The sequence below is a fragment of the Triplophysa rosa genome, linkage group LG2 (genome assembly GCF_024868665.1).
Source record: "Triplophysa rosa linkage group LG2, Trosa_1v2, whole genome shotgun sequence".
Lineage (NCBI taxonomy): Eukaryota > Metazoa > Chordata > Actinopteri > Cypriniformes > Nemacheilidae > Triplophysa > Triplophysa rosa.
The window spans coordinates 20125014-20147163 of NC_079891.1; the positions used below are offsets into that span (position 1 = coordinate 20125014).

The 22150-nt window shown below is 36.5% G+C and overlaps 1 protein-coding gene and 1 long non-coding RNA gene across 2 annotated transcripts; both read right to left on the reverse strand.

Moving 5' to 3' along the window:
* Nucleotides 1-12473: 12473 nt before the first annotated feature.
* Nucleotides 12474-13527, reverse strand: LOC130549598 (uncharacterized). The gene is made up of 3 exons (XR_008962228.1): nucleotides 13300-13527; nucleotides 12871-12906; nucleotides 12474-12577 (listed from the first exon to the last, which is right to left on the reverse strand). It is a non-coding gene; the product is annotated as an uncharacterized LOC130549598 (long non-coding RNA).
* Nucleotides 13528-20508: 6981 nt separating this feature from the next.
* LOC130547672 (STING ER exit protein) lies at nucleotides 20509-22078 on the reverse strand. The gene is made up of 3 exons (XM_057323831.1): nucleotides 21994-22078; nucleotides 21810-21902; nucleotides 20509-20781 (listed from the first exon to the last, which is right to left on the reverse strand). Exons 1-3 carry the CDS (start codon nucleotides 22075-22077, stop codon nucleotides 20719-20721), a joined length of 240 nt encoding a protein of 79 aa, XP_057179814.1. The 5' UTR covers nucleotide 22078; the 3' UTR covers nucleotides 20509-20718.
* Nucleotides 22079-22150: the final 72 nt, after the last annotated feature.

Consider the following 22150-nt stretch of genomic DNA (forward strand, 5'->3'; position numbering starts at 1 on the left):
GAAAGGATGCGGATTTCCATGTCTAAAGAGAAAAAACTTTACAAATCTGATGTTTGTTGGAAATGCCAAATTCCGACAAAAAAATCCTTAATTCGCAAAGAAGTTTTCACACTCGCTTGAGGTGGTTCTTGACTTGTGCGAAAAAGAGTTAATGCGAATTATGGTAGAAGGAAATGCATTTGCCGAATAAAGTCTGTCGTGGTTTTATTTACTGTTGTTTAACAGCAAATAAACTGTAGTTCATTTACTGTAGTTTAATTTTACTGAACAACTTGATGGAAATGCACCTATTTCGCATTTATTGTTTTTTTTGCGATCTTTGAAAAGATTCACTTCACATTTGGATCTAATTTGGTAATAATTGGATTCATATTGGTTTTACACTTTTTTCTAACATGCTTTGCACCACAAAACAAACAAAAAAACGTTATTCTGTAAATATAAGGAAGTGTAATCACCATAATAAGATATTTCCTTATAAATTATGCCAACTTATTAAACACACTTGACACAATTCCCGTATTTCTTGTATATATTATAACTTGTTGGCCAAAACATTTTGTACTACAGTATTTTACAACTTGTTTAAAGAATGAAATAAATATATGACTTTTTAAGGTGTGCCTTTAAGAACTGCATTTTAATGCATTCTGGAATACTTTAATAGATCTAGACAATCATAATACTACTAAAAATGGACCACACAAGTTATGCTTATTACAAACCATGAAGAACAAAAAGCTCTGCTCTGATCATCACGTGTGTGTTCTTCATACCACAATGGCCATGCTATATTATTTTTATGGATCGGGGTATCCAGCTTCCATCATCCATTTTTAGTATCTCCTGTTCATTGTATTTCAGGAGGATTGATTCGCAGTGTCAGCAGTGACTCGCATTTCATTCTCTCAAACGGGTCAAAATGATCAAAGGGAGAGAGAATATAATACATACAATAGAGGTAGTCTACTAAGCAGACAACTAAATCAAATGGAGTCAGATCGTAACTAAATTAGGTTCTGGGGAAGACAAAAACTGACGAGAAGATTGAAAAGAGGAGTTGATTACTTTTCATTTAGTAGTTGCTTTCTATCTTAAGTGACTTACAATACCTCAATTGTAAGGACAGGCTCGGATAGCAACGCTGGGTTAAGTCTGCTGCTCAAAGGCACAATGGTGTTATCCATACTTGGGATCAAACTTGTGACCTTTGTGTTTCCAGCTCAGATCCTTAATTACTAGGCAAAAATCACATCCCAGACAGCCGAAAACTCCCTGATACAAGGAAAGCATTCATACACTGTCTTATTGCTTATGTATTATTTTGTTATGTTAAATGTGTTAAACAATAAAGGCAGTAGTGCTGCTTCAATAATGTGAGCTGAACTGTACAGAAGCCGAAAATGTCATTTCCCTGTCAATGTGACAGTTACAGATATAATGATGTTGTCTTCTCTTTATTGAGCCTGAATGATTTTACACAAGAGTCCTGTCCGAATCGCTACATGAAATCACAGACGTCGAGACTTAAAAGTCATTTTTAGGGATGCCCCAATCAGGATTTTTGTAGCCGATACCGAGTACCGATTTCTTGTCATCTTAGTTCTTTTCGCATTGTACATTGTCTCTTCGTCTTTTTTTCTGACTTATTTTGTCACTGTGCCTCTCATTGGTTGCATACCCTGTTGAAGGAAAGCTGCTGGTCACCTCGAGGACGTTCACGTTACAATAAGGTGCTGTTCATGCACTGTTTGCGTAATGCTATCATTTTAATACATTTGCTGTAGATTGTGTAGTTCTTTTCTCATTGTACATTGTCTCTTCATCTTTTTTTTTCAACGAAGAAAGAAAATCATAGGTTCATAATCATATGGCCTGCATTATTTAATCAGAGACAGTTAACATGTTTTTTAAATGTGCTACATTAATAAACTGTATTGTATTGTAAGTATATTCTGTATTTGCTGACAGTATTTGCTCTGCATTTCAGAATAATTTTTATTTGTACTTTCTATGCCTTTTCATTATTCAATTACCTCATTACTGCTTTGCTGTCTTGTGTGTCTATTTCAGATAAGTGCAAAGTTCAATAGAATAGTCACTACAGGTTTGCTGCAGTCCAGCCGTGGTGGTGGAGGAGACGATTGTTCTTCATAACCTCAGAGATGTGCCCACTGCTTTTGCTATGCTAATGGGAACCTATTGCCTAAATCTGGATATGATGTATCCAATATGAAGTACTCGTTTGAATTCCTGCAGAAGGTTGTCATGAAGATTAAACCTGACCACTGTTCAGCTCGGATACACGGACTTAGAAATAAACTGCTGAGGTATCCTTTATAGACTGGTGCCAAAAGCCTTAAAGGAATAGTTTACTTAAATATGAAAATTCTGTCATGTTTTTCTTACCTTCATATCATGCTAGGTGTATATGATATCCATTCTCTAGTGTAACAGAGTTATTGTGACTCTTCCTTGTTTTGTAATGCTGCTGATGGATATGCGTGAGGAATGGAAGTCATACACACCTAGGATGGCTTGAGGGTGAATCAGTTATAACAGAATTTTCATATTTAGGTAAACTATTCCTTTAACTGGATGGAGATGGTGTGTTGACTTGTATAGGCGTGTTCTGAAAAGGACATTTAAATGCTGGTATATCTGAGAGCTTTAGTTACTTGACTTTGTTAGATTCATTTTTAATTTTGCTTACTTAAATGAAAACTGTCTGTTTGTTTTGCATTGTTGATGTTTTGTTAGCAACAGAATCATTGGATATATCTGTTCTTATTGCAACCAAGAATGATTTTACTATGTTACTGTGCAGCGTAATAAATTATTTTTTTAAAGTATTGTTTGAACCATTCATATTCATATGTCATGTAAACTGGTTCATAAAGTACAACTTTTTTAAGTATTTGACAACTGGTTGTTGTACACAGTCCATTTCTGGTTCTCTAATTTATTTTTCTTCATCGCCCTTTATCTTTCTCCAATTTAAACATTGAAGAACTCCGTGTAATGTTTAAAAATTGATGTTTTAGAATATGTTTGTATTTTGTAATGCATTTTCAAGCCAATGTTAAATGCATAACATTATTCTTGTTAAAATAAATATTATATTTTTGGACTAAAGTTGTAAGTTGATTGTGTGAATAACATTAGTCAATATGAAAATTAATGTAAATAAGATGGGAAATTTAACAAAATAAAATAAGTTTTCTGTAGTTGATAATGTAACATAGCAAGTTACTTTAACTCAGATTCTCAAGTTGAAATGACAATTTCAACTTCATAAGTCATAATGAAGATTATGACTAATCTTAGATCATTAGTTAAACACAAAGAGATATGTTTTACATTAAGTTGAAACAAAGGATATCTTTAAGTTCCGTTAACTCATGTTCCTCAAGAACAGCAGGTGAACTTTCGTTTCTAAGTTTAACCAACTTAAAATGTTTTACAGTGCAGTCTTGTCTGAGTGCTAAGGAAATATAAAGCAGTAGAATTTCGTCTAAGAGAGAAAAAGAGAGGAAGATAGAGAAATGCTTTGGCATTACAACTGTACAATTTTTGTCATGCCCTCTAAAGCATATTAAAATTGAAATTGAGAGAAACAAGGTGACCAGAAGAACTGGGATGAGAAATGGAATATGATCATCAATAAAGGGAGAGACAATGAGAAATATGATCTAAAGAGATCAATTGTTCAACAAATATGAAAAGAACCTGAAAGCAAATAAAGTATGTTTTTGATTCTTAATGCATTAAACGTTTAATTATCTTTTGGGTTTTTTTTTTTCAAATTGCAGTGTGGTATCTGTTCTTAGAATCAACCAACCCAGTATCACGTCAAAGCGTGTAACAGACACGCCGGTCCACTCAAAAATGCGTGTCAGTGTCACGCTTTGCCTCCTCTAGGCGTGAACATAATACGCATGTATGAAGGTGGAGTAATGTTAGCAGAACAGGCCGATTTTCTAATGTTTTTCTAATTCACTCATTACTTTGTGCGCACACTTTAGACCCATTTTAGCTCGTAACGCGACCCCACCCCTACACCTAAATCTAACAGTTTGTATATTTTATAATATAAAACACAACACATAACAGGCAGATACGGCTACAGATGCTATTTATTCAAAAAGTGCAATTATTCCAAGCTTTGCGAGGCCAAAGAACAGCGATCCCCAGAAGCCGGTTCCGGTTGCGTACAATTTCAAAATAGCCGCCGGAACGTCAGCTTCGATTGTGAAATGGCATTGGTTCTCGTGACTGGTTGCGTCATTACATTCGCTTACGTTATGTTCTGCTCCGATTGCGTCACACGCCAAATGCCACTGCGTGAGTTAATAGAGGGTATGCACGTATCGTCACTCTCCCATGTGAACACCCCGGAACGCGCCTGCTTGAGTGGTAAAGCACTGGGCAAAATGAATGGTTACAATATCAGGAAACGCAATTCCGCGCAACATTTCAGTGTCTAAGAACACTTGATTCACCTGAAGTCATAAGGTAGTCGTAAGGATCACCGTCGAGTCCAGCTGCTTGTAGTTTCAGCAAATAATTGCGTGTTTTAGTCCCGGTTTTTGTTCCTCTTATTGAATGCAGCCATTTTGCCTTAGTTATACCACTCAAGGGAGTGTGTTCACGTGGGAAAGTGACGTCAATGCATACCCTCTATTCCGGGGTCGTCGGCAGAGGTGGGTAGAGTAGCCAAAATCTTTACTCAAGTAAAAGTGCAACTAACTAGAGAAATTGTTACTCAAGTAAAAGTAAAAGTCACTATTTTAAAAATACTTGAGTAAAAGTAAAAAAGTATGCAATGAAAAAACTACTCAAGTAGCTAGTTACTTAGTTACTTTGTATCTGATTATATAGGCCTACTACATTAAATTAATATTAACGCCAATATTTTAATATTTCTCGTGTTGTGTCACGTGTGTGTTGTGAAACGCTCTTACTTGTAAACAAACAGTAAACACTGAACCACACACCCATCAACAAGTTTTCTTCCTTCTGTTCTTCAAATGTATATTTCTGCAAGCCCACGTCTCTGTGTCTGACAGGTAACGCGCATGTTGCTGTGTCTGACGAACAGGTCGCGCGGGTGCGCGCATATGGCGGCATTTATCATTGCTGGCAAACAATATGACACATTTGCAGTTTTGATTGTATAGATAGATTAATATCCACTTCATCCATCGCTCTTTGGGTTCTGCGTGTTCTTTAATTTCGCGCTACGAGGAGTGAGTAATCCTGCTTCAGATGATTCAGATCGTGCTGCGAACTGAACAAATCATTTGAACTGATTCATTAGCCTATTCAAATGGTTTTGCCCATTGTTCAATTAATGCTTTCAAAAGAATCGACTCAAAAGAATCGATCACTTGGGAATGCCCGTAAAAAGAGACGACAACCTTGAAATAAACAACGCGTTTTAAAAAGCACATTTTAAAATGAAGGAACGAAGGAACGTCACGCAATGTAACGAAGTAAAAATACAGATTTTCTATTAGAAATTTACTCTTTTTTGAGTAAAAGTTAGGGCTGTGTATTGGCAAGTGCCTCCCGATACGATACATATCACGATAGATGGGTCACGATACAATATATTGCCATGTATTTAGATACGATACACATTTTTTTGATATATTGCAATACTTTAAATAGAAAATGTAAAAAGTAGAGCTAGAAATACAACATGCTGTGCACCACTGGGGGTTTTCTGTAAGGATAAGTGTAAAAACATCCCTTACCTCTACAGAGTGGCCATTATGTGCGAAGCATGGACCTTTAGATCAGAGGTTTGGGTTCTCAAACTGTGGATTGCGCCCCTCAGGTGGGTAGCACAGGGGAATAAGGTGGCTCACTCAAGTCATTTGGCTGTTGTGGTGCATTACAGTTAAAACAATGAACATGGGCAGAATAAAACCTCTGGTTCATCTGTGCTGTAAATGCTCTGGTGTCACATCCGTGAAAGCACAATAAATGTCATTGTTACTTTTCTTAATAAACTTTCTGTCTAATGCAGTAGCCAAGTGTCATGACTTGCGAAGCCTACAAACAGCATGATTTTATATAACTCATTACTCCATTACTTACAGTATTTTGAAAACCTAAGCACACCCACACATCAGCTCTGAGAGCTCCAAGCGTTCTTATATTTTTCGCCATTCTCGCTTCTACTTACTTTTGGCCGTATGTATATGACATGATTTAAAAATATATATCAATAGTAGAGGTATCACTATCGATACACTATTGAAAAAAATATATATTGCGATAGTTACATGTATCGATATTTTTGCACAGCCCTAGTAAAAGTACACACTTTAAAATTTTACTTAAAAAGTACATATTTTCCAAAATGTTACTCAAGTAAATGTAACGAAGTAAATGTAGCTCGTTACTACCCACCTCTGGTCGTCGGTGTTTAAAACCTACTGTGCTAACACATCGTACATGTCAGGAACTGTGGCAGGAAAAGAACCCAAATGCAGGCAGGCATTGGTGAAGGGGTTAAACAAGATATTTAATTTACAAAAAACACAAAACAAAAACCCACGAGGGGGTGTAAATACAAGAACGAACTAGAGTGCAAACTGGAACAAAACACTTCCCTCGGTGGGGAAAAACAAACTAAACAGAACACGACACAACTTCTTAAATAAGGCAAAGTATATAAACTAACAGAACAGGAACACACTCACAAACTTGAACGGACACGATGGTAATTCCAAGACGACACACTGGCGAATACAGACAAGTCACAACCACCACATGGAACGAAGTACAGTACAATCCATGAGCACAAGACAAAGAAACAAGAGGGTTTTAAAGGGAAGACAAACGAGGGATAACGACATGGGGCAGGTGTGGTTAATCAAACACTCAGGGAAAGATAACAAGGAAACTAGAGGATCGGGGCCAATGTTGAGACACTGGAGAGAACGTATATTATTGTCAAAAGAACAATAATATGTTTCTCTCCACACCAAACCAAAGACTTTGTCATGGCTCTGCTACAGGACCAAGAAAAACATGACTAAATGAAGCAGAGCCATGACAGTTCAGCTATAAAAGACTCGGAATGCAATGCGACCTGTTCGTAATGTTTTTATACTGTTTTGCTGTGTGTTTTAATAAATGCCCATGGCTGATTTCTATTTGCATGTTTTTTAATCGTCGGGTGCTGGGTAGGTTTAAAGTAGGAGTGGGGTTAAGTGCTTTAAAATATCTATTATTTTATATATAAATACAATTAATAAGTATTTATAAAATCGTTTCAGTTTTACAAGTGCAAAGAACTGAGCGTGTCATGTTCACGCCTAGAGGAGGCAAGGCGTGACACTGACATGCATTTTCGGACCGGCGTGTCTGTTACAAGTTTGGCGTGATACCGGGTTGAATCAACTTAGTACATGACTTAGCCTATTCACTTAATTAAAATTCACTTAGAAATAACTAGTAAGGATAGAGTTTTATAGTTCATTGTTGAAATCAAATCTACAGTTTTATCTACAATTTAACCCATTTCAACCAAATACAACTTTTTGCATAGAAATGGAAAGAAAATGTTAAGACTGCAGTTCAAAGACACTTCCAATTCATGTCTGAATCACTGGATTAATGAGGTCTCCATGAAAGATATACCTGGCAGAGAAAATGGTAGATCTTATGAGAACAACTCTCCTGCCTAAATGTCGAATGTTATTTCTGGTGAAAACCTGATCCTGCTCAACACTTGGTTATTACATTCACACCACAAACCGAGGCAGTGGCAACACCACCTTGTGTTGTGACGCGTTTTTAGTAATAGAAAATGGAAAACATTTATGCAGATGCAAGTCTTTAAAGAAACTGATCTACAATTTAACAAATAACAAAACATAGAGTCCTAGTATTGAAACTCAAACACTATTTTATAGCCTATAGCCAAAACCGAACTGAAACTCCAAAGAGAAACTGTTGCAAAGACACAAAAACAACAGCACAATGATGCCCTCAATCCAATCTGATAGGAGAGGATCTGCTTGTAATAAGGTTAGAAACAGACCAAATTCAGTGATATAAAACATAAGGTGGCAAGACTCAAACCTATATCTTTTACACAAGGATTTCAGAATTTGTATACACTGGAAAACGAATTACATTTTAAACCTCAGTGTGGTGTATTGTGTGTCTCTGGATGGCAGCAACACAAGTTCAATCCAAGTACGTGTGTGTGTGTGTGTGTGTGTGGGGGGGGGGGGGTTGGGTTTGGGGGGTATATATGAAAAGAACCAAACCAAAAACGAGGATGATGATGGTGATGAGATGGGATATGTTTCCAGAAAAAAAGGGGAGAGGTAGAGTGGTTGTGAGATGAGTGTGGGGAGATGAAAGGTCAACATCACTGCAAATGTCAGACAACGCAGAACTCTTTTTAGAGGAGAGATTCGGACGGACAGACACTGAAACAGAGACCATGATGCGTCTATAGTGTGTTTAGATGTCACCGGTGCCATTTTCAGCTATGATATTTAGTGAACTGATGGAACAGAACACTGTAAAGGTCATTACCCGTAATATGAATATGGTAGTGTTTATCTAAGCAAAATCAGTTTGAATACAAAATCTTGATTGTCTTCCCTGTTTATGAGCGAAAGGGAGCCACAATCAGAGGATATGCTTTCTTTTTCATTTAGCTCGTGTAATCAAGTCCAGTTAGGAGAGAGACTGAAACTGAGAAATGAAAACAGCAATGTTATGACTTTCATCTACCTCACAAACACACACATTTGGTAGCATTCCTACAAAAGAGTCTGGTTGTCTGTCCTCTTATCTTTTGGATAACCAGCTCTTTTATTATTTTATCAAACTATGCCTTATCAATCTATGTATCTACTTAGACCTCTGTCATTGGAACATTCCTTAGAAATATTAGCCATGGTTTTATTATTGTAAGCAAAAAGTAAAAATGTTTTGTATTACAATTTTACCACAAATGTCATGGTTAAACTACTGTAGTGAGAGTCAGTGTGGTAAGTATGGTTTTACTTATATATATACATATATATATATATATATATATATATAGGCCTACTATAGTTAAACCATGGTTAATTTTCGTACGGGATTTTTAAGTATGACAGATGACGCGTTCGCGCGTGTATTGTCCTTTTGGACAATCCAAAGAAATATCAAACGTAAAGATTAAAGACTACACCTACACGAGCTCCTTGGAGACTTCGGACAATACATCCTGACGCTTGGACACGGCTGTCTTTGGGATAACCGCACCGGCGACATTTCTGCTCGTTTTGAGGTTGCGAAGTTCTACAGCTCTAAACAGACCAGGCACAAATGATATAACGCTGTCACCTAGTGGCCATTGGAAAAATAACACCACTGGTATTATATGGATAATTCTGAAAGGACATGCTTTTACTTTTGATTTAACTCTTAAAGGTATTCTTAAAAATCAAGAGATTATGGTTTGTATTAAGTTCAAAAGTACTGCAATTTTACCTATCATGAATATTAATTACGTTATCCAACGTTCGCTTAGTGCTCTTCATTGATTTGCTGAAAGGTAGACTGCAAAGGTGAGAGGGTCGGGCAGCTGACTAAGTACCCAATCGCTCCACGAGGAGGGATCGGTTCATTAATATTAAATAGGTGGGACGGTACAAAAGCTCCAGCCATCATGCCACTGTTAAATAAAACAAGATTGTTAAATATCCAGTCTTGAGAGATTATTGTTTTTAAATTATTGATCTGATAGCAGCTTAATAATAATAATAATAATGATGTTTAAATAACATAATTGGAGCAGGAACAAAAATATGTGAGTTAAAATTGCTTAGAAAGAAATTGCTTGTTAGTTAGAAATCTAGAATGTACAATATGGAGGCACATATTTGGGGAATGTACATCGTTATTCATGCCCATGAAAATTAATCATGGCAGAATTATTTTTAAAATAATTTTTATATTTGATGAAGGTCATCTGGCTTTGATTTCAGAATGCTGAATAGGTGATTTGTCAAAATCCTCTTAAGTTTGCAGGTTTGTTTACTTACACGCAATGATTAAATAACAAATAGATCAATGAGTAATTAATGAACAGATAAATAAATAAGTTTAATAAGTTTTTACTTTTATGCATTCTGTTGACTTTACACCCGCTGAACCCGAACACGTGCTCATTAAGAACAATAGTAAGAACATTCCCACAACCTTGCCTGAAATAAACATTCATTTATTTCCCAAGCAGAGTAGAGACCTACAAAGGTTTTTTGTTTTTTTAATATGTAACAGACTTGTTTGAACATCTAAAGAATTTTTGCACTGAGATCTTTAAGAATGAAGCTAGACTAGACGGCATGAAAGTCTTCTGCTGTGTGCACCTGGCTTGTTCAGGCTATAACAACAACTTTAGGTGTCAAGTACAGTGTTTACCATGTACAATTCTACATACGTGCTTTGTAATTGATTAGTTTAGCACTAATGGTATTTCAATGTGCTTTTCATACCTACAAGAAGAATAGAAATATGTAAAACTTCACTCTGAAAACTTAAATGAAGCCAGAGACAGCTATCTAATAGTCTTTGTGGGAAGGCCAGTAAGAGGTCTTTGGCAGTATAGTCCGCTGCTTGTTTTTGCTGCCTGTGCTATTTTTGTGAATATGACATTTCTGCAGGGGTCCTCACGAGTATAGTTAAAACTGGCAAAATACCTTGTTGGGACACAACAGCTTCATAAAGAGACTGCTTAGTCCCTGTTTACTCCTTAACACCCGTCCTAGGTGATCAGCACAAGAAGAGGTGAGACAGCTTGTCTTTTACTCTAATTAACCTGTATCCAAGCATATAGTGAACACTTGGATTTCATTAAGGGGATTATCTCTGATCTCCAAGTCTGCTACTACTACTAATGTCAAGCATCTAAATATTTGTCTTGTGAATATGATGTACAGTCTGATCCAAAGGTCTGACACCACGAGTAAAAAAAACTTCTATTATGATTTTTTTCAGTACAAATTAAAGTAACGTAATAATTTGAGTGAAACATAAAAAATCTAATAGAACAAAATTCACTTATACATTTGATGTCCTTTTTTAAGGGTGACTTTTTACATTACCACACATTTTCTTATTTGATAAGTGACCTAGAAATATTGCGGAATCTTGAACATCTCATATTTTTATGCAATAGTTTTTTTTCAATTTCTGGTGACTATACTGTACGCTGCATGTTTGTGCTTTTCCAAAAACAGTTGGTGAATAAATGGTATTATAACGGTTTATATCAGGCACATTAAATTATACACGACAAATGTGGTTTCTTACTACCTTTATAATGTGGCTCAGATCACAATTGGATCATTTACCTTTATCACTACCTACATTTAGCGCTTATCATTGAATCGCCCAAAACATAGGCTATGTTAATACCAGGTGCTTTTTTAACAGTGCTCTCTCAGACTTTTGAACATAAGACAGACATTCAAATTCTTCAAAAAAATCTGGTCTCATTAAAACTATCATGTGCACCAGTTAGACTCTGGAAATGAATTAACAATTATAACTTCTCATGTTAACTATACCTATAGTCTACCCGAAACAACTTACTGTCGCTATACCGTAGGCTATTTAAACATTAAACACAGTTAAAAGTCGCGACGAAGAGTGAAAGTCATTAGACTGTTTTAGCTCTTTGAATAAGACAAATATATATGATCAGAAATACTCACTTACAGGTCAGTTAGCTCAGTTACATGTAGCTGTGTTCCTGCACTGTAAAAATTAAAGGTACTTCGAGGAACCATTTGGGGTTCTTCACATTGCCACGCCGGCGGAACCCTCAGGGGAAACTCAAGGCACCGCTTCACGAAGGGTGGTTCTCTGAGGAACCCTCAAGGCTTCTTGGGGATCCCTTTTATTAAAATGGTCTGGAACCATCTTGGGTGCTTCAAGGCACCATTTCACAGTTTATATTTGCTATTCACAATATTTTAATAAGCAGAAATACTAAATCAAATACAACAGTTTATTGATAAGCAACAACAATTTACAGAATGGTCAATATTGAACATTACCATTCTAAATTCATGAAATCACATGTATAATTAATATTGTGTTGGTGATATTGTTATAAATGAAAAGTTTTTATCTTAACAAAACTAACCAAATAATTTGCCTTAATTTTAAATATACTGTACATACAGAAATATTTCAGGTACTTTGTACAAATGTACAATTGTAAAAAAGTCCAGCAAAAAAGTAGTCTCTCATAGCAAGGCCTACACCCATGGTAAAGTTGTAATTTGCCAAAAAGCAAATCCTTGCGAGCTAGAGAAAACAATGCTGTTCTCTCCAAATGGGTTTCCTGCTATTACCAGGTGGTGTGAGGATCCATGTAGTCAAAGTAAAATTATTTCTATAGTACATTTCACAATTTTGCATTGCTTAAAGTAGATATGTATTTATGGCAAAAAGAGAACAGGAGCTGCGCCTGTTGGCCTTAGGTGTCCCAGGCAGTGCAAGGATGAGCATCAGGGTGGGCTGGGTCTGTTGGCCTTGGTTGCCCCTGCGAATAAGACATGGAGACCAAAAAGAGGGATTTAGATAACGTCTCATAAAACATTAAATTAATCATTTAGCACATCACAAATTGGTTTACAAATGTAACAATAAACAAAATATTACAATGCCTGGAAGTCACTGTTTTGGTCTATGGTTAAGGAGTACAATAGGCTATTTATAGTAACAACTGTAATAATCCACTTTATTCAGATTTTCCATTGTCAATGAGTATTTTTACATGTGCAAATATAACAAATAACATAATAATGAAAATATCACAATAAATATAATACTTACATTTTTTTGCTGCTCAACTGGAAAATACTGAAAATTCTGAGTTAAAAGGATAAAAACAGAACTGAATGATAAAAATATTTAATTACAGACAATTTATGTAACATGGGTGGGAAAACCATTCAACACAAACATCAATAAGTTAAAAAAGAGCTATACATTCACTAAAAGTGAACATAATAGCTAAAAGTGGCTAAAAGTCATTGTTTGTCATTTAACACTAACGTTACCCATTTAACGTTAGCCCCACAAGCTTCATCTTAACTTATATTCGTTAGCATCTCGGCTAAAACATGCGCTGCCTACACTGTGTAAATAAATGGTTTAAACAGCCAAAAGCGCCCATACAATTAGACGTGTCAGAGTATACATTTATATAAATAGTATATAGTTAGTATATTTAACTTATTTATATATTTTGACTTTACTTACATCCAATGGGACAGTCGAGAGGTTGTTGCGATCCGTTATTTTGAATTCCCGTCTGTCGCGCGAGCGGAACAACACCGGTGAATACTCGTGCCACTGATTTTTGATCGCAGACGGATCGGCGACATCAAAGCACAGTGAGAGCTATTTGTGAACTGACTGCTCTGTATGCTTTAGAGATGTTATTCTAAGTCCGCATGCGTTTTGTCATAAGGTGATCGGTCTGCGCAGAGCTGGAAAAAGTTAATCACACTTACTAACGAATGCGCCACATGGCACATGCCTTGACGCTGCGACATTGGGCCAACAGCGCCACAGTACTGTGGAGGGCGAGACTGCACAATAAACACACAGAGCAGCTGCTGTTTGTTTGGATGGAAAGCACAACAACCTTTGCATTTTCAAAAGATTTCAGTGACTTAGGATCTAATATAGAATAAAAATGTTTATTTATAATATATTAATATAATTAATTATATAATACAAATAGTAAGAAATATAAAATAATCAAAAAGCTTTCTGAAATTTTTCTAAATAACATTTAGCCTTTTCTAATCATGTGCATGATTTTAAAATGTGTGTTCACTTAGCAGGGGCCAAAAACCAAACTTTGGACTATTCTTATTCTCATAAAACATCAAAATGATCAGACACTAAAAATCCCTATTTCATGCAGAATTTTGGGGGGTTCCTCTAGATACTGTCTTGTACAAGAGAGATTCTCCAGGAACCACTTATAAGTTTACAGATCTTACAAGAACCATTTTTTAGAATTTGAGTTCCTTCAATAACCCGCAAAGCACTTTGAGGTCCCAGTGTAGTGAAAAGGTGACTCCAGAACTTCACAACTGAATATGGGGTTATTCAAGAATCTTCTAGGTTCCTGGAAGAACCACAAAGACTATAGATGGTTCCACCATAACCCTTTTATTGAGAAAAAGAGCTTTGGAGCACTTAAAATACAGTTTAAGGTTCTTTGAGTACACAACAGGATATTTGAGGCACTTTTTCTTTTTACTGTGTGTAGCTCAGTTGATATAGGCTACTTCGCCACTATTAAAGCAGGTTGTGCGTTTGATTCCAGGGAACACACAAACTGATAAAAGACGTGACTGAATGCACTATAGTTGCTTTGGATAAAAGCGTCTAATGTGGATAGGCCTGCCCTGTACAAGAGTGACATTCTTGCGCATTTCATTGTAATGCACACTAGAGGGCGCACATAACGTTTGAGAAATAAACCAGAGGAGGAAATGCCAACGTAACTTTTAAATGTCACACAAACTGGATAAAATGAAATTGAATGAACTGGACACAGTTTTTGTTGTTTTTAATCAAAACGTAAACTAAGACCGTTGTACCTAAGTGCTTCCAATAATAGTTGAAGTGTGCCATGACTGCCATCAATAATTATGCTACAATTCACTTTTATTGTATGAACACAAAACCAACGCAAATGAATGAGGACCAGTTACCAACATTCTTCAAAATATCTTCTTTTGTGTTCTGCGGATGAACTAGGTCTGAATGACAAGAGGGTGAGTAAATGATGACAGAATTTTTTTGGGGGGGGTTGAACTATCCCCTATATTTCAGTATTAAGTAATTAACTTGACCTAATAAAGTTTTCCCTGTTTCAAAAAATGGTGCATCACAATCAGTATACAGTAAACAAGAAGCAACGCTGTCAACACTGCATTTTTTAATCTGGGTTCAAACTCAGGCTGGATACAAGATCTGGATACAATTTCAGTTACTAAAGACAGGTTATGGGTTGGGAATAATGACAGCATACAGGTTTGTATTATAAGGGTGAAATAATGACAACATTTTCATGTTTGGATTTTTTCTTTAAATTTCGACTATCATTTAGCCTAGCATTTCATGTAACATTTTAAGAATTACAACTTTCATTGTTTTAAAAAAAGAGTTTGAAGTTCATAAGAATTTCTCAATAATCAATGACTAAACTCTGAGAGGAAAGCATCGTCTAGCTATCTAGGCTATGTTTCTCTCATACAAATCTGACTGTTCTCACTCTCTTTCCAAGAGAGGATTTTACCCTGAGAATCTGATCTCTAGCCGTCCACAGTAAAGTAAGCCCCTGCCCACCAAAAGACTCCATCACACACACACAAGGGCATGGATTACTGCAGTCAGAAGCCTGCTGTCTGAGGGAACATTCACAATGGCATGAGGATAAAGCAGAAGATAAAGCATAACCGTCAGCAGAAAGCAGTAAATGAATTAAGCACCAAAAGGTAAGTTTACTTTCTATTTACAGAAAATACTTTGGTTACTCTCATTCATTTTAAATGCATTGAAATAAATCATGGGATTATTTTATATTGCACTCATAGGCCCCAGATCTCCAACTCTGCAACTGGTGCTATGACACTCTCGACTGTGATATGCACATAAACATCTTCCCAAAGCCATCAAACCCCGAGGAATCTTTTCTCACCTTGTCAAGACTCAATCAGTCCCACACCGTGCTTACACCTGCTCCAACACCCCCATCACCAACACACACATCACTGCCAATGTGAACCTGAGGACTTCCTGTAAACTTTTAAAGACCCTTGACATTCAGGAAATTCGGCCGCATATCCACCTTTCCACTCCCATAACACTCATATCACACATTGTGAGAACTCCACATCTGCATTGAATAGACAGGAACTCTGAGAACCTTTTTTTTACTAGCTGACTTTTAATTAAAAACTAAGACAATCAGACACACTTAGACTGGAGGAGCCATGGGACAGCGGCTATGAGTGTGTATTGATCTTAAATGTCCAGGATTGTGCCGTTTCCATCTTGGCAGATCTCTGGTGCCCACTGCCCACGAGGGGAGACGCACAAATAGTACTTTCCTACAGAGACAGTAAAGTCATATTTGTGTTTCTTGTCTCACTATGTGATGGGTAATGTTTTTTTTTACATATTTATGCAAAGTGAAGCTGAAGAATGAGAAGCACAGTGGTGAGGTGAGCTAGGGGACGTAACCACATCACGCACCAAACTCCTCCAATCAGAATAAAAACACTGACAATAAAACTGTAGATTTAATTGCAGACACTACAGGCAGTATAAGTTACATTTTAAGCAATAATGCTCATTTATATTAAAAAAGATTCTCTCCTAGAAAGCTGCTCAGATTGTAAACCTTATTACTGTTAAACCCCTTAAACAGCTCAATAACGATGTCTAATTCAAAATTTAACATAAACAACATTTCAAAATACTAATAATGTTAATGAACAGTCACTTTGTTGAATGACATTGTAAAATATTAAATTAACTTACCGCTAAAACAGCTGAAATTTATGCTATATTAAAAGTGTGTAAACTAAATATGACATCACATTAATATGGCATCTTATTTCCATTTGCTTGTAAAAATTAAAGGGATAGTTCACCCAAAAATGAAAATTTACACAAAAGATAATTGGTAACTGAACACTACCCATTCACTTCTATTGTATGGACACAAAACCAATGCAAGTCAATGGGTACCAATTGTTCAGGTACCAACATTCTTTAAAATATCTTCTTTTGTGTCCTGCAGAAGAAAGAAAGTCATACAGGTTTGGATCCACCTGGGATTCATCTGTGTGCATCTCTGGTTTGAAAAGCATGCTTGATGATGAGCATAGTAAAGATATTTAAAAAAAATAATTTGCATGTATGAGTATAGACATTTCAGCTAATGTTTGTACTGTAATGTTTTATTATGATAAACAGAATAGACAGCACACCATAAAGAGCACGTTTTTTGTTGAAAACCCAGAACTTTCTCATCCAGTCAAAAGGCAGCAGCTGAGTCCTCCATTGGTCCATTACCAATGGTCTGGTATGATGCCTGGCCAGCATGAGAGGCGATTAACTGCACCTGTGCAGGTACAATACCACACTGGGGTCTGTGCAGGTGTGAAATAATGCTCATGGACGGTTCAATGATCCAGAATCTAAACATTTATCACAGACCTCTCAATATGACAGAGAAACACTGGCCCAAACACATACATCCGTCTTCATGCAGTTGTGTGCAACATCATTCTTCAGAGGTTCCATTAACCTCTCTCTCCCTCCACATGGCAACACTTTAATCAGATGGTCAGAGATTCAGTCATCGGCATGATCAATCTTTCCCAGAAAACTGATCATACAAGGCTGACACATGCTGGGTTGAAGGACACACACAAGCATTAAAATTATGGCGCAGGCTGAGTTATAATACGAGCACTCAAGGGGTGCTATAAATACACAATCTGGCTGCAAAAAAGCATGTTTCTTTGACATCTATAATAAAGGGCAAATTTTATTTCTTTTAAGCTTGGGACTGCTTTCTTTTGGTGTGATCAGCCGATCAGCATTGTTGCCAGATGAGTCAGTTATAATACAGTGAGCAAAGACAATAGAGGAGGAAGGAGGTTTGTCCGTACTTGACTAACAACTAACTGGCATGTAGTTTAAAGAAAATGCAAACTATTTTTTACTCCTTCACTACTATTCGACGGTTTCAGCAGCAACAACATAAACAACGTTATGTGGCCCAAACCTTACTTCCGACCACGGCAAAGCATCAATAACTGTTGAGTTTTAGGACTCTTCGGACATTTTTATAAATAATAAAATTATCTTAAAATGCAAAATAAGAAATATTTTGAACAAAAATGTATTCCATACATTTTCCTGAGAAAAGTTACAGGAGCCAAGTATGACCCCTAAATGAAAAGGCCCAGTAAACTAAATGAAATAACAATTAATTGCAAAATATTTGTATAAAGTGTTTGATTTATCACTATCCATTCCTTATTTTGTTAGATATCTTAATTATCAAATACTAGGTAACAAAAAGGCTTTCCACGTGTTCCCTTAATAACAAAATTGTAATGTTTGATTGTAATCATGATGCAAAACTTGGTACTTATCAAATAAAAAATATCTAAAAGTTGACAAAAAATGTACAAAAAAACCTTCTTTGAGATTGTCTAAACGTACATTAAAATCCACAAATCCTAAATCATATCTGAACAACTAGGGAATTCACAAACTACACTATAGAGGGCTATACTGGAACCTAGTGGTTACTCCATTAAACATGCCATTACACGTTTTTGCTTTTTTTTACAACCAGAAGGCTCTAATAAAAAAAGGATTTTAATAATCTGGGCTACGTTTCCCGAAACCTTCTTAACGCTACGTCATTCTTAAATTATACCTTAAGATGTACCTTATCGTTAATACGTGTTTCCCAAAACCTTCTTAGTTAAGTATACCATTCTGTAAGTCATACTTTCGTAAGGTTGGTCTGGACCGCTCTTAACTATACCTTTGATGGTTCATACCGCTATGCAAAAAGCTTTTCTACATCACAGTTTAATTTCACATATAAAATTTAATATAATCATTTAATATAAAATTCTATTTATTATTAAATTTACATTTTTACTTTAACTTAGGGTTTAATACACTCAGTGTAGCCTATTGAAGTGTTTTGATGAATAAAATTGTCATAAACTGATGGTTGTTAGCGTTTTTAATTACAGCCTATTATCCCAAGGCACATCAGCTGGCAAACCATTTGACAGGAAAGGCATAGTCTATATAAAGGGAATGAATGTTATGGGGAGTTTGGTCAAACTATGGCAGCGAGACAGCGAATAGTTGTCTTAAATCAAAGATGGCACCATCCGTGGAGCCCTAGTGTATTTCCACAATTTCATTAGAGAACATTTTAGTCCCCTGGCTACCATGCCAGAAGAGAAAATTCTACACAAATTAAGCCTGCCACGGTAGCAAATTCTGCAGCTCTTGCATCTTGTTGGCCCAACTTTGTCGAGATAAACTCGATGGAGCTACCAGCCCCTAAAATCAGCTGCTGCATGGCGGCTCTTCGTTTTTATGCCGTGGGGAGTTTTCTGGAGGTGTTTGGGGATGAGTATGGGCTGAGAAAGACCTCGGTGTGGCGGTGCGTTCACTCAGTAACAAACATCCTGCTGTCAGGCATAAAAACGAAGAGCCGCCATGCAGCAGNATGGGGAGTTTTCTGGAGGTGTTTGGGGATGAGTATGGGCTGAGAAAGACCTCGGTGTGGCGGTGCGTTCACTCAGTAACAAACATCCTGCTGTCATACCACCGATTACATATGTATGCCTTTCGCCAGGCATGACGTGATGGAGGCACATCAAGGCTTCCATGCCATTGCGGGTGTCCCGCGAGTGATTGGCATTCTGGATGGGACACTTATCCCTATACACAAATGAGTGATTTACATCAATAATGTGAATCAACACAGATCGTGGAGAACATTAACACACGATGGCAAACTATGAGAATATAAATGACCCTTTCAAAAACAAGCGAAGCCAAACAGCCAGTTAATGTAGCTGGTTAACGCAGAAAACATATTGCCGTGAGGGTGCGGGATCGGACACTTGCAAAATTATAAATACATACATACACACACGCACACATATTTCTTTCTTTATTTATACTATTTCAGTGAGCCCTGATAAATGCAATTTCTACTATTTCTAAAGCGTTTATAATAAACATTGTTTTCTCAATACTTTACCCACTCTATAACGCAAGGTATAGCGAACAATCGATTCTCGAGGCATCGATATCAACCTATTCAGCACCACCGCCATGGACAGCACCTGCTAACATCGCACTTAAGAAGGTTTACCTTAAGTAACCTCAAAAGGTATAGTTCGGGGAACACGCCTAGAAAAGGTATAACTTGAGTTAAGGTGTACCTTTAGAGTCTTCGTAGCACGCTAAGAGACAGTCGCAGCCCTGGTCTCTGTTATAACTTTATAACTAAAATATATTTTTAAAAATTGTTTATTGTTTTCAGTAGGGAAAAAGTGGGTAATAATTATTGCATAAATATGAATAAGTACCATCAAATTCTCTAAAAATGCTAAAGAAAAAAACAACATTAAACAAAAAATTATTACATAACTTTTCCTGAAAAAAAATAAGTTACATTTTTAAGGTTTCGTTGACCGCTAAGGAGCCAAGTGTGACCCCTAAACGAAGAGTCCCAGAGGGTTAATACAATTAATTCATTTTAAGTCAATTAACATTAATAAAAATTAAAAATAAAACAAACACAGACCCGAAGTTACCTTGGGCCAGGCGCATGTGTCTGATGGAACCGTCTACAGACATCTTTGCTTGTATGACATCACTCAAAAGTAATTCTGGAAGCAGTTTTTATTCAGTTGTTTTTACTTAAAATTCAAACATTTTAACAAGAAATGTAATAAAAGAATACACAAAATACCCTATGGCCCCTTCACACACCCTATTGCACAAATACTCTGATGCAGCCAGAGTGATACATACATCAAAACTCATTTGATACATACATCAAAACTCATTTACTCTCTCATACACACACAGACTTTATTTGAATTGATTGTCAATGAGGGTTCCCTTCATCTTGGCCTTCTTAGCTTCAAGTTCAGCCTGTGGAGAGAGACCAAGAACATTTTGAAAAACATACACCCACTGAGACTTAACAATTTTTCACATTCAGATTGATCTTACGATATCCCATCCTCAAACTATCTCCATATCTTTGATAACAACAATATTGCCATTTTCTATATTTTTAAGACAATGTACACACTGCATTGTAATTCACTGTCGTTCATAATTCACCTTCCTCACTGATAAACACAACACTTTAACAGTGTTTCTGTTTTGCAGTGCGCCCAAGTCTTGAATGAGCTCAGGAGTTTTTTTATAGTGTATATAAAGACTAAAATAAGCCAAACTTTGAACAAACTCAGCATGTCCTCCTGCAGTCTTACACTTGCCTACATATGCAGAATTTTCACCATTCTGCTCAGCTGCAGTTATAGTAGCTTGTCTAGAAGTTCCAAAAGCTATTTCCACAGCCTAATAGTTATTAAGATTTCTTAGTTGCTGTGTTCTATAAACAGTATAGATGTCTGACCTTTGGCCACATTTGTACCGGGAATTAACATCCAGGTGAATCTGATCAAAAATGGTCAGGTATAAATTAGCATCGACAAAAAAAGTTATAAGACACCATCTCTGAATTTAGAACAAATTAGAACATATACTGCATGTACAAAACATAGGTGACTCAATAATTCCAGGTATGGAAACAGCAGTATGGCTTGGCTAGCCACTGGATATTAGCTCACCTAACACAGATGTTGGTACCAGATAAAATTGACCTGGCTGGTTCTCATATAAATATGCGTGGAACAGCCCAATGTATTTACTCTGGTGTTTACTTATCTCCACAGTTCTCTTTACTTTGATAGTTAATGTATATATCAACAGAAAATAAGATTTAAAAAGTGTTGTATGTGTGTGTGTGTGAGGGATCTCTGTCATCTTTAATTCCGAGTGTACTTCGTACTCTGCAGATTGAAACTTTAATCAACTTTGCAAAGCATGAATACACATGGCCTTTACTTTCATCTCACTGTGTGTGTGTGTGTGTGTGTATGTGTTCATACCAGTTCTTGTAGTCTTCTCTTGCTCATTCCCTTCCTCTCCAGCTGCTTTTCAATCACTTTAGCATTCTGGGCATATGAGTCTGCCACCTCCCGCTGTAGGACAAACCAATCACAATCAATGATAGCTCTTTATCAAAGAGACATGATGTAAGTGATGAGCCAGCACTGATGAGCAGAAACTTACGGCTTCAATCTCCTCCTCTTCTTCATCGATGGTCGAGACGGTAACAGAGCTGAACTTGCCCATGTCTTTGGTGCGCTTTGTCATCATAACCTACAACACACATTTTATTTTTGCACTATTACTTCAAACATCCCATTACTTTTTTAGGTGCATTCAC